The sequence below is a fragment of the Cervus elaphus genome, chromosome 12, assembly GCF_910594005.1.
Source record: "Cervus elaphus chromosome 12, mCerEla1.1, whole genome shotgun sequence".
Taxonomy (NCBI): Eukaryota; Metazoa; Chordata; class Mammalia; order Artiodactyla; family Cervidae; genus Cervus; species Cervus elaphus.
In genome coordinates this window covers 40,121,679-40,133,896 of record NC_057826.1, presented here as the reverse complement: position 1 = coordinate 40,133,896, position 12,218 = coordinate 40,121,679, and the positions used below count along the sequence as shown (strand labels likewise).

At 37.3% G+C, this 12,218-nt stretch overlaps 1 protein-coding gene across 1 annotated transcript in view; it reads left to right on the top strand.

The window, feature by feature from the left end:
- SHC4 (SHC adaptor protein 4) overlaps positions 1-12,036 on the top strand; it is a 123,865-nt gene extending 111,829 nt beyond the window's left edge. Inside the window, exons 11-12 of the mRNA XM_043920443.1 lie at positions 8,263-8,516; positions 9,689-12,036. Coding sequence (XP_043776378.1) covers positions 8,263-8,516; positions 9,689-9,844 — 410 coding nt within the window. The 3' untranslated portion in view covers positions 9,845-12,036. The remainder of the gene's footprint in view (positions 1-8,262; positions 8,517-9,688) is intronic.
- Positions 12,037-12,218: the final 182 nt, after the last annotated feature.

The following is a 12,218-nucleotide window of genomic DNA, read 5'->3' as shown; positions in this document are numbered from 1 at the left end:
TCCTCAATTCATCCTGTCATACTGCTATTGGAAAAGCTCTAACATAATCTTTATTCTGATCAAATAGGGCAGAAGGAAATCATTTGTACTGAAACTGTTTATTTTTTATTGTTTTCAGTCTTGGCTGCCATAAGAAAAAATCACCCTTCAATACTATAGTGTAAAAAGGACTGAAGTTTATTTATTTTACCCAGTAGCCCCAAAGGTAAATGGTAGAGGACTGGTAGAACAGCTTTGCCAATCTCGACACTGGCTTCCATCTCTGGTCTAAGAACTTCACTTTGATCTAAGTTCCTCTATCTTTAGTCTAAGAGCTCAGACTCTCGCCATCACATCTGTATTCAACCAGTGGGAAGTAAAGAAAGGACATCACCCAGAAGTGGCAGACATCATTTGTTCCTAACCTGCCATTGGCAGAACTTAGACATGGGGCCATACCTAGCTTATTGTTCCTCTAGCTGGGTGGCCATGTGCTCAGCTAAAAATAAGGAATTCCATAATGTAATGAAGGGAGAATAGATATTGATACACAATTAACTGTCCCTGCCACAGCATACCTTTCTGCCATTCAAATATCCATGAGCTCTTATTTTCACATAGAATGTTTGACCTTGCAAATACAGCAAATAATTATAGTATCCTGCCTAAAATCTGTGACATGTGGGTGATGGTGAAGTCCTCTCAGTCAAGACTGGATGGGGATCCTATTTGCCAAGTTGCCTGCCTCCTTCCACATCCAAAATTAAGGAATAAGAGGAATAAGAATAGCTGCAATAAAAATCCACATTCACAGAAGGGAAGCAAATAAAACACACAGCAGTCACTGGTCCATTAAAAAAAAAGGTTGCTTCAGTCATGTCCAGCTCTTTGTGACCCTCTGGACCTGTAGCCCACCAGATTCCTCTGTCCATGGGATTCTCCAGGCAAGAATACTGGAGTGGGTTGCCAAGCCCTTCTCCAGGTGATCTTCCCAACCCAGGGATCAAACCCTGGTCTCCTGCATTGCAGACAGAGTCCTGGTAGCTCAGACAGGAAATCACTGGTCCATAGTGATTACCAAATCCTGCCAGGCAGTAATTGTGAAGACTGCCTGAGCTAGAAGTGGAGAAGTAGATTTGCTTGGACTGGTTCAGCATTATAGAAAGAATCTCTACGTCCACTGTCATCTGGGTTGTTGCTGCTATTATTCTTCGCATGTCCATCTAAAGTAGATGTGGGATAAAGTGCCTTTCTTGGGGTTTCACCACTTGTGCAGTTTATTTCCTATTGATGTGGACTTGAGAGATTGGAGACTGCAATCTCCAATTGGGCAAAAAGCCGTATACTAAAAGGGACTGTGATTTCTTTTGCAATGTAACTTCCTTAAAAACTTAGTAGGATTTCATTCAGTCCATTTCGAGTCAATTCCACATGAAATTTCTCGTAATATTCCTTCATTGTCCTTTTATTGCCTGAAGGATGCCTTCTGTCTTTCCTGTTATTTGTAATTTCTGTGTTCTTTTTTTCTTGATCAGTTTTTAGATTTATTAATTTAGTTCTTTCCAAAGGAATCAGGTTTTATTTTATTTTTTTTTTGTTTTCTGTTTTGTTGACTTCTATTTTTATCTTTATTATATCTTCCTTCTACTCTTTTAAAATTTTCTCCTCTTTAGCTTGTACTATGTTTTCTTCTATTGCCTTTGTAGTTTTATTTCCAAATAAATTATTTATTTCACCTAAACTTTATATTTTCTATGAGATATAGGGATCTAGCTTAATTTTATCTAAGTGATCTAATTTTCCAAATGACATTAACTAAATAATTTTCTTTTTCTCATGCCAGTCTCCATTTTACTAGATTCCTCCTATGTATGGGAATCTCTTTCTGGGCCTTTATTCTTTTTACATTGGCCCACTTGTTGTTTACCAGTATATTGATTACTATGTATGAATTACTGTGGCTTTGTAATATATCTTAATAGACATGTAGTTTTTCCTTTGTCTTACATACTGTAAGATAATACCTTTTTTACCATTTCCCCCATCCCTCACTCTCTGCTTCTGGCAGTCATCAATCTGTTTTCTCTTTCTGTGAGTTCTGTTTTTTGGGATTTCACATATAAGTCAGATCACATAGTGTCTGTCTTTCTCTGTGTTATTTCATTTAGCATAATGCCTTCAAGGTCTATCCTTGTTGCAGTTGGCAAGACTTCCTTCTTTTTTATGGCTGAATAATGTCCCACTGTGTATTACTTCATCTGTTCATCTGTCAGTGGAATACTTAAGATTATTTCCATGTCTTGGATATTGTAAATAATGCTGCAGTGCACATGGGGATATAGATATCTCTTTGAGATAATGATTTCATTTCCTTTAGATATACACCAAAAAGTAGAATTGCTAGATCATATGGCAATTTTTTTTAAAAAAATTGTTTTTGAAGAACTTCCAAACTCTTTTCCATATGGCTGCATCAGTTTACATTCATTCTCACCAACAGTGCACAAGGGTTCTCTTTTCTCATCAACACTTATCTCTTGTCTTTTTGATGATAGCCATTCTAACCAGTGTGAGGTGATATTTCATTGTGGTTTTGATTTGCATATTCTTAGCGATTAGTGATATTGAGCACCTTTACATGTACCTGTTGGCCATTGGTGTGTTTTCTTTGGAGAGATGTCTATTCAGTTTCTCTGCCCATTTTTAAATCAGATTGTTTACTTTTTGATGTTGAGTTGCATGTGTTCATATATTTTGGATATTAATTCATCAGATAGATGATTTGCAAATATTTTTTCCATTTTGTAGGTTGCCTTTTCTTTGATGGTTTCCTTTACTGTGCAGACTTTTGGTCTGAAGTAGTTCCACTTGTTTGTTTTTGCTTTTGTTGCCCTTGTTTTTGGTGTCAAACCCAGACAACCATTGCCAAGATTGATGTCAAGGAGCTTACCCCTTGTTTTCTTCTCAGAGTTTTATGTTCAAGTCTTTAATTCGTTTTTCTCTTTCTTTTTTACTTTTTAAATTATGAAAGTATGATAACACGTTTACAGGAGAAAGATTTTTCATTGGAGTTTCAATATCAAACTCTCAAAAATTAACAGAATGAATATACAGAAAAGTAGAAGGATATGGTAGGCCTGAAAAGCACCATGAACCAATTCAACATAATTAAGATTTATATAATTTTCACAAAACAGCAGGATACAAATTCTATTTAAGTTATCATAGAGTATGAACTAGGAGACACTGGAACATATCCAGGGACATAGAACTAGGTGAAAAATTCTTTAATCCATTTTGAGTTGATTATTGTGAATGGTACAAGATGGGCATCCAGTTTCATTCTTTTGCGTGTGGTTGTCCAGTTTTCCTGCACCATTATTGAAGAAATTATCCTGTCCCTGTTGTGTGTTCTTGGCTCTTTCGTTGGAAATTAATTGACCCGGTATGTATAGATTGATTTCTTGTCTCTCTGTTTTGTCCCGTTGATCTATGTGTCTGTTTTTATGCCAGTACCCTACTATCTTGACTACTATGTTGTTAGTGTTAGCTGCTCAGTCGTGTTTGACTCTCTGTGACCCCGTGGACTGTAGCCTGTCAAGCTCCTCTGTCTATAGGATTCTCCAGGCATGAATACTGGAGTGGGTTGCCATTCCCTTCTCCAGGGGATCTTCCAGCTTTGTAATATAGTTTGAAATTAGGACACATGATGCCTTCGGCTTTATCCATCTTTCACAAGATTGCTTTGGTTATTTGAGATCTTTTGTGGTTCCCTACAAATTTGGGGAATTGTCTGTTCTTCTTGTGTGAAAAATCCCATTAAAATTTTGATAAGGATTCTGTTGAATTTGTAGATTGCTTTGGGTAGTATGAACATTTAAAAAATATTCTTCTAACTCATGAGCCCAGAATTTCTTTCCATTTGTTGGTGTCTTCAGTTTTTTTCATCAATGTCATAGTTTTCAGTGTACAGATCTTTCACTTCCTTGGTTAAATTTATTCTTAAGTATCTTTTTTTTAGACATTATTGTAAATGGGGTTGTTTTCCTAATTTCTCTATATAATAGTTTATTGTATAGCGTATAGTTCAGTTCAGTCGCTCTGTCGTGTCCGACTCTTTGTGACCCCATGAATCACAGCACGCCAGGCTTCCATGTCCATCATCAACTCCTGGAGTTTACCCAAACCCATATCCATTGAGTCGGTGATGCCATCCAGCCATCTCATCCTCTGTCGTCTCCTTCTCCTCCTGCCTTCAATCTTTCCCAGCATTGGGGTCCTTTCAGATGAGTCAGCTCTTTGCATCATGTGGCCAAAGTATTGGAGTTTCGGCTTCAACATCCGTCCTTCCAATGAATACCCAGTATTGATCTCCTTTATGATGGACTGGTTGGATCTCCTTGCAGTCCAAGGGACTCTCAAGAGTCTTCTCCAACACCACAGTTCAAAAGCATCCATTCTTCGGTACTCAGCTTTCTTTATAGCCCAACTCTCACATCCATACACGACTATTGGAAAAACCATAGCCTTGACTAGATGGACCTGTGTTGGCAAAGTAATGTCTCTGCTTTTTAATATGCTGTCTAGGTTGGTCATAACTTTCCTTTCAAGGAGTAAGTGTCTTTTAATTTCATGGCTGCAATCACCATCTGCGGTGATTTTGGAGCCCCCCAAAATAAAGTCAGCCACTGTTTCTACTGTTTCCCCATCTATTTGCCATGAAGTGATGGGACCAGATGCCATGATCTTAGTTTTCTGAATGCTGAGCTTTAAGCCATCTTTTTCACTCTCCTCTTTCACTGTCATCAAGAGGCTCTTTAGTTCTTCTTCACTTTCTGCCATAAGGGTTGTGTCATCTGCATATCTGAGGTTATTGACATTTCTCCCAGCAATCTTGATTCCAATTTGTGCTTCTTCTAGCCCAGTGTTTCTCATGATGTACTCTGCATATAAGTTAAATAAGCAGGGTGACAATATGCAGCCTTGACATACTCCTTTTCCTATTTGGAAGCAGTCTGTTGTTCCATGTCCAGTTCTAACTGTTGCTTCCTAACCTGCATACAGGTTTCTCAAGAGGCAGGTCAGGTGGTCTGGTATTCCCATCTCTTTCAGAATTTTCCACAGTTTATTGTGATCCACAGAGTCAAAGGCTTTGGCATAGTCAATAAAGCAGAAATAGATGTTTTTCTGGAACTCTCTTGCTTTTTCAATGATCCAGCGGATATTGGCAGTTTGATCTCTGGTTCCTTTTAGTGTATAGAAATGAAACTAATTTTTGTGTATTAATTTGTATCCTGTAATTTTACTGAATTTGTTTATTCTAGTAGTTTTATTTCTGGTGGAGTTTTTATTGTTTTCTGTATATAATGTCACCTGCAAATAAGACAGTTTTACGTCTTCCTTTCTGATTTGGATGTATTTTTTTCCTTGCCTGATTGCTCTGGTTAGGACGTCCAATACTGTGTAGAATAAAAGTAGTGAGAATGGGCATCCTTGTTCCTGATCTTACAGGAAAAACTTTGTGCTTTTTACCATTAAGCATGATATTAGCTATGGACTTATCATATATGGCCTTTACTATGTTGATGCATGTTGCCTCTATACTGAGTTTTTTGTTTTTTGAGTTTGTTGAGAGTTTTTTATCAGAATGGATATTAAATTTTGTCAAATGCCTTTTCTGCCTCTATTGAGGTGATCATATGGTTTTTATCTTTCATTTTGTTAATGTGTATGTCACATTGATTTGTGGATGTTGAACTCTCCTTATACCTGAATTAAATCCCACTTGATTGTTTTAATTTATTGTTGAATTTATTGTTGATTTTGGTGAGTTAGTATTTCGTTGAGGATATATCTATATTCATCAGTGATATTCGCCTGTAATTTTCTGTTCTTGTGGTGTCCTTGTTTGGTTTTGGTATTAAGGGTAATGCTGGCCTTGTAAAATGAGTTTGGAAATGTCCCCTCCTATTTTTTGGATGGGATTGAGAAAAATTGACATTAATTACTCTTTAAATGTTTGGTAGAATTCACTAGTGAAGCCATCTGGTTGTGGACTTTTTTTGTTGGATGGTTTTGATTAGTTGTTCAATTTTCTTGCTAGTAATTCCTCTGTTCAAATATTTTATTTCTTCATGATTCAGGCTTGATGGGTTGTATGTTTTTAGGAATCTATCCATTTTTTTCTAAGTTATCCATTGTGTTGGCATATAATTGTTTAGTCTCTTATGATCCTTTGTATTTAAGTGGTATCACTTTTATCCTTTTTCTTTTATAACTTTTAGGAAAGTTAAATTTTTAACAAATGTTTGGATGATTGAAACTGTAATAATTTGGGAAACTATGTTAGGAAAATAATGTCCATATCCCCAGGCTGACCCATGATCTATTGCCTCTTTTCAAGATGATATAATGTCTGTTTTTCTTTTGTTTTGTTTTGTCCTTGTCCGAGAGCACTCCACAACCACAGAATAAACCAAAGCCATCATGCACTAAGATGTGTGTGCCTAGACACACTCTTTATGCATCTCCCTCACACTCACATAACACTTTATCTGTTGCTTATACAAACAAACAGACAGCTACTCATCAGAAGTTCTCTATTATGCCTGAAAGCAGGCAATGCTAAGGCCAACTACGAGTATTATTCATCAAATCTGGACACATTCCTTCAGCCTTTTTTCTGCTAACAATAGATAGAGCCTGATTGTTTGTAGAGAAGAATATCTTTAGCCATTAGATACAGACTAAAGACATTTTCAAAAATATATATTTGTGAATACTGTGTTGAAATTGTGATATACAGAGAGATGTTCTTAAATAGGGAAAAACCTAGAATGTATTAACAGGAGATTGGATTATGTCCACAGGGCACTTGTCTTGTGTAACTTGTAAAACTTAAAGTCAAGAGGATTTCTCATTTGTGAGAGCCTTGCATAAGGGCATATAAACATTCCTTTGCGTTTATAAAGAGAAATCTAGCTTCTATGCAAAAGATCCTTTGCACTTAAAAAGACAAAATCTGATTTCTGTGGTTATTTTCCTAGTAAATTTGCTATATTAAACATACAACTTTTGGGAATCCCCTGGAAGTCCAGTGGTTAGGACTCTGCCCTTCCACTGCAGGGGCATGGGTTTGATTATGGTCAGGGAACTAAGATCCTACATGCTGTGCAGTGTGGCCAAAAAAATAAACAGACAATTTTTATCTGGATTCAGACCTAAGAATTTTGTGTTATTGCTTCTGGAGATGTATATCATCCTGATGACCTTGCTATCTACTTAGGGACCTTTGTAGAGTGGTTGGACCAGTTTTGAAAATGAAAAGATTTTCTCACCTAAACCAAGGGTCTTAGAGTGTGGTGATTAAGAACCTGGGCTCTGATGACAGATCTCGTTTCAAATCCCAGATCTACAACATATTAGCGGTGTGACTTTGGGCAAGTCATTTAATCTTTTTAAAGATCCATTTCCTTCCTGTCTAATTTTGAGGGTAATCCATGTAAAGCATTGAGCAGTATCTATCATACTCAATAAATGGGAACTACGTAATAATTGTTATTACTGTGAGTACCAATAATACTGTAACGGGCTACCTGAATGTACCTTCTTAATCCCCAGGGCTCTCAACTTTGGATAGCATTTATTCTTGCCTCAGGCCATACTTCTCTGGTGTTTTACCTTCTTCTACTTGATTAATTCTGCTTCATCCAGGGAGGTGAATTACAAAAACAGCGGAGTGGTCATTTAATAGGAATGCTGTGAGCTTTAGCATAGCTTTAAAGCTTTTGGACAGAAGCATCTCAGAAACACATTGGTAATTTGGGTTAAAAGAAAAAACTAGATGCTAAAAGTGGGCATAGCACAAGTTACTGTAGGCATTTTCAAAGCATCTGGGAATGTTTTAGAAGTTATCTATAATCCAGGTACAGCTTAAACCTCTTTCTCCTTAACCTACAGCCCTTGGGACATAAAGTGCCTCTCTCTGCATTATGAAAGCAGTTCTCATGGGTCAGTTCCATTTCTCATTTGAAAGGAAAACTCCTGCACCTGGGCAAGCCTTTCCCTGTAACAGAAGCCAAAGGCAATGTTTGGATCTACCATTAAATTAGAGCCCGTTGGAAGTTCTGGAAACAAAAACCCCAATTGTTCTAGAAATAGCACTATTTAAAAAGTACCTGGCACACAGTAGGGCCTCAAGTTTTATTTTCTGAATGAATGAATGACTGAATGAAAGGATGGATGAGGAGGTAACTTGGTGGTATCTCTGTTTTTTGACTTCAGAGGCACCAGAAACTGTTCAGCCAGGTGCCACGGCCCAGCCTGCCAGCTCACATTCTTTGCCGCACATTAAGCAGCAGCTGCGGAATGAAGACTGCTACCACGGCAAGCTGAGCAGGAAAGCGGCAGAGAGCCTTTTGGTGAAGGATGGGGACTTTTTAGTTCGAGAGAGTGCAACGTCTCCTGGCCAGTATGTGCTGAGTGGGCTACAGGGAGGCCAGGCAAAACATCTTCTCCTGGTGGATCCTGAAGGCAAGGTATCATTGACCCACACTACAATTTCACAGACTTGTGACTCAGGTTACCTTGAATGATAGGTCTAAAACCTGATACTGAGGAATGTTTCAGGTTAAGGGTTTACTTTGTCTTGAACCCTCCAGCTGGAGCAGGAAGTGGTAAATAGAGGCTAATGGAGGAGTTTGAGTGGGAGTCACCCTAGAGGATCACTTAAAGGGCAGCCTCTTTCTGCCCCTAATTCAGTGAATTAAATTAATACCTACTGCATAGAAGTACAGGGATTCACAGTTAACTTGCTGAGTATCACACAGAGACTTTACTTTCAGGGTGCTTGTAATTTCATAAAACAGATGCTTAAATAATTAAGGATGAATAGCGTGAGAATGGTTCAGCCAAAGCATTATGGTGTTTCTCAGGATAGAGGGGGTGCTCTGGTTGAGGCTGACTGAAAAGGCTATTTTGCAGGATCTGACATGTACGATGAACCTTGAAAGAGGCCAGACATTTTCAAGGTGGACATTTGGAGCATAGGGATGGAATCACAGGAGCAAATAGAGCAGTAGAATAATGTTAAACCAGAAGAGGTAGGGCTAGAGCAGAGCGTGCCTGTAGACAGAAATGAGCCAGTTCAGAAAAAGTAACAAAATAGTAAGTCCTTCTCTATAAAAAATTACTTCAAACATAAATGGATTAAACTTTCCAAACAAAAGATGCAGAACAGCTGGATGGATAACTGAATAGACAAGATCCAACAATATGTATGCTATTTATAGGAGACTCACTTTAGATTTAAGGTCACATTTAGGCTGAAAGTGAAAGGATGGATAACGATATGTCACGCTAACCCAAAGACAGCAGAGGTGGTCATACGTTTATGACGCAAACATGTATACGAATAGGGACATGATAGAATGTGTCAGAAAGTAACATGGCAAAGAAGTTGGTTGCAAATTTGGATTAGGTGACAAGTGTTTACCATTTTCCTGACTGGGAATGACAGTTTCTTTAAAAAGATAATTGGGAATGAGGAAATAGTTTACTAAAGGATACAGAATTGAAAAGTACCTTTACTTTTCTTTGTTCAGCCAGTTATTCTATTCAAGGATATGTCTGTTTTTACCCTGTGGTTGTTTATCCCTTTCAGAAGAACTGTTATGATTTTGCCTAAATACATTTGTATTTCCTTTTCAAGGTGAGGACCAAGGATCATGTATTTGATAATGTTGGCCACCTTATCAGATATCACATGGATAATAGTTTGCCAATCATCTCTTCTGGAAGTGAAGTAAGCCTTAAACAACCAGTGAGAAAAGATAATAATCCAGGACTTTTGCATTCCAACAAATGACCGTTTGGAAGTACCATCACACTGATGCTTCAGGAAAGTTCATTTTGTATTAGGACACAAAGATAATTCAAATTTGGTTTCTAGGTACATTAGAGCACAAACTGTGAAGTGTATCTTTCTGAGACCATCATGGACTAGGTCCTTTATAAAACAAAGAGCTAACAAAAATTGATCTTCAGAGAGTGAAAATCAGAAAAGGGGAAGAGGATGTGTCCATTTGAAAAGAAATTATACATATGCACGGATGTCACTTTGTAAGGCCATATTGTGTTGATAACAAGCTAAAAGCACAATTAAAATTTTACATGCTAAAGACAACTTGAATGAACTGCTGGGGCAGTGGTACGTGCCTTTCAACTTGATAATTTGGGGACATTTTCATATTGGGGAAATAAGTTCCAAATGTCTTCATATTCTATAACTATAGAACCATTTGCCAAAAGAGTTTTTCCTTGTTATAAAAATAAGAAGCAATTTGCTTAATAGTCACTGACTTTATTTTCTATTTAGCAGCACTTTCACTGCAATGTTAAAATAAATTTGACATTGAATTTGGACTGTGTCTATGCCAGTGGAATCAAATGAAAGGCCACTGAAAGCACTGGTCTGTTTCATTGGCCTGTCCCATTTGCTAGTTAAATGGTTGGAGCCCAGCTTCTTTGGCCTAGTATTTCTCAATCTTTGCTATTTGGACTGTTTGCATGTAACATATGACAAGCTAAAGAAGCCAAATGTATCAGTCATTTCTGGTTTCATTGCATTTCTCCCTCCTTCCCCCTGCCCCTCACTCCCCCGACTTCCAAAAAGAGCTCATGAGTGCATGGATTTAAAAAACTGACAAACCAGTTCTTCATGGTCAGTCTCCATATTGGTTTTATTCTTATTTAAAGTGCTAAATTTATTTTAAAGTATGGGGAAATATCACCTTGATTGGCGGTGACTGACTCATAGTCCCTCATCTACATGTATCCTTAGCACCTTTTCTAGATATGACCAGACAAAATGTACCAGGGAGAAAACACTGAATGAAAAAGTTGAAAGGTTTGCCACATGTTGGCACGCTTGGTAAACTGATGAGGTAATGAACCGTTGTGTAGGTTAAAGCACTGGACTTGGTCTCAGTATGACCTTGAGCAAATTGCTGAATCTGTCTGGACTCCAGATTCCTTGTCTATAAAATGAGGGAGCTGGACTAGGTAAATTCAGAGGTCCATTTTAGCTCTAACATAATATGAGTTTATAAAAAGCAAATTTTCCCTTTATTGGGGGTTAATGTTGATAACCAGTCTGTATAATTAATCTGGAAACCAGTTTTTTCCTTTAGTCTGTGTCTGTACTCACTGAGTTCGTCATTCAGATAGCAGAGATCTGCAGCCTTTCAGTTAAAAACATTGGAACTTTGGAAAAATGTAAGTATTGGTGGTAGAAGTAGATTTGGTTATTTTGAGTAGCAGAAAACAGCTTTGCATATAGAGATATGGCCATTACTTTAGAATTTTTTTTATCATGAGTTATCTAGACAATTGCCTTAATTCCACTTCACTTTGGCTATGTAGATAAATCTTTGCAATTGTGAAATATTTGCTAAATTTTAAATAAAATATGAGAAACTTCTTTTGGATAGAAATCATCAGAAATCAAGCACACTGAACTCTAATTATGTGAAGGTTTATGCTTTTATTTTACTTACACTGTCATTGGCTTCTTCAATATGTCGTTTTCTTTTCTACAACTAGAAAATAATGTATTTTTCCTCAATTTTGCATACATCATAATTCTTGATTTTTTGTCCTCGTAAAGGGGATCAGCATGGGTATAAATCAGCGAAATTTATGGGTGATCTAATTACCTTAACAGGGTTGTGGTCTCATTCTGGTTGAGCAGAGTGATAACTTGGTTGGGTGGCAGGAAAGAGTTCTTGATGCTATTAGATGCAAAGAGTATGACTGATGGGAGCAGTACACATATCTGATCAGTATTTGACTGTAATGGTATAAATAGTTAAATGGGCAAATACCGCGCTTACAGCAACAGGCACAGTTAAAAGAAAATGAAACAACAAAAGAAGTTTGATTGCATGCTATTTTAATGTCACATTCTTATCTTCATCTGTCTTAAAGCAGAAATCCATTTGCGTATAAATATCTGTAAACAACTTTTCAAAAAAATAAATGATTATTGATTTATGACAATTGACAGAATATGTCTGATGCTTGGGATTTGGAAAATTTATCATTTATAGAATGTGTCAGGGACCTGACAGGAAACAGATGGCTCACTTAAATTGGGTAACTGGAGAAAAGTTTAATAAAGGGACTATTTACAAAGGTCTGGGCAGAGTATGGGAAACCGCAAGGGAGGAGGCAGTGCTCTT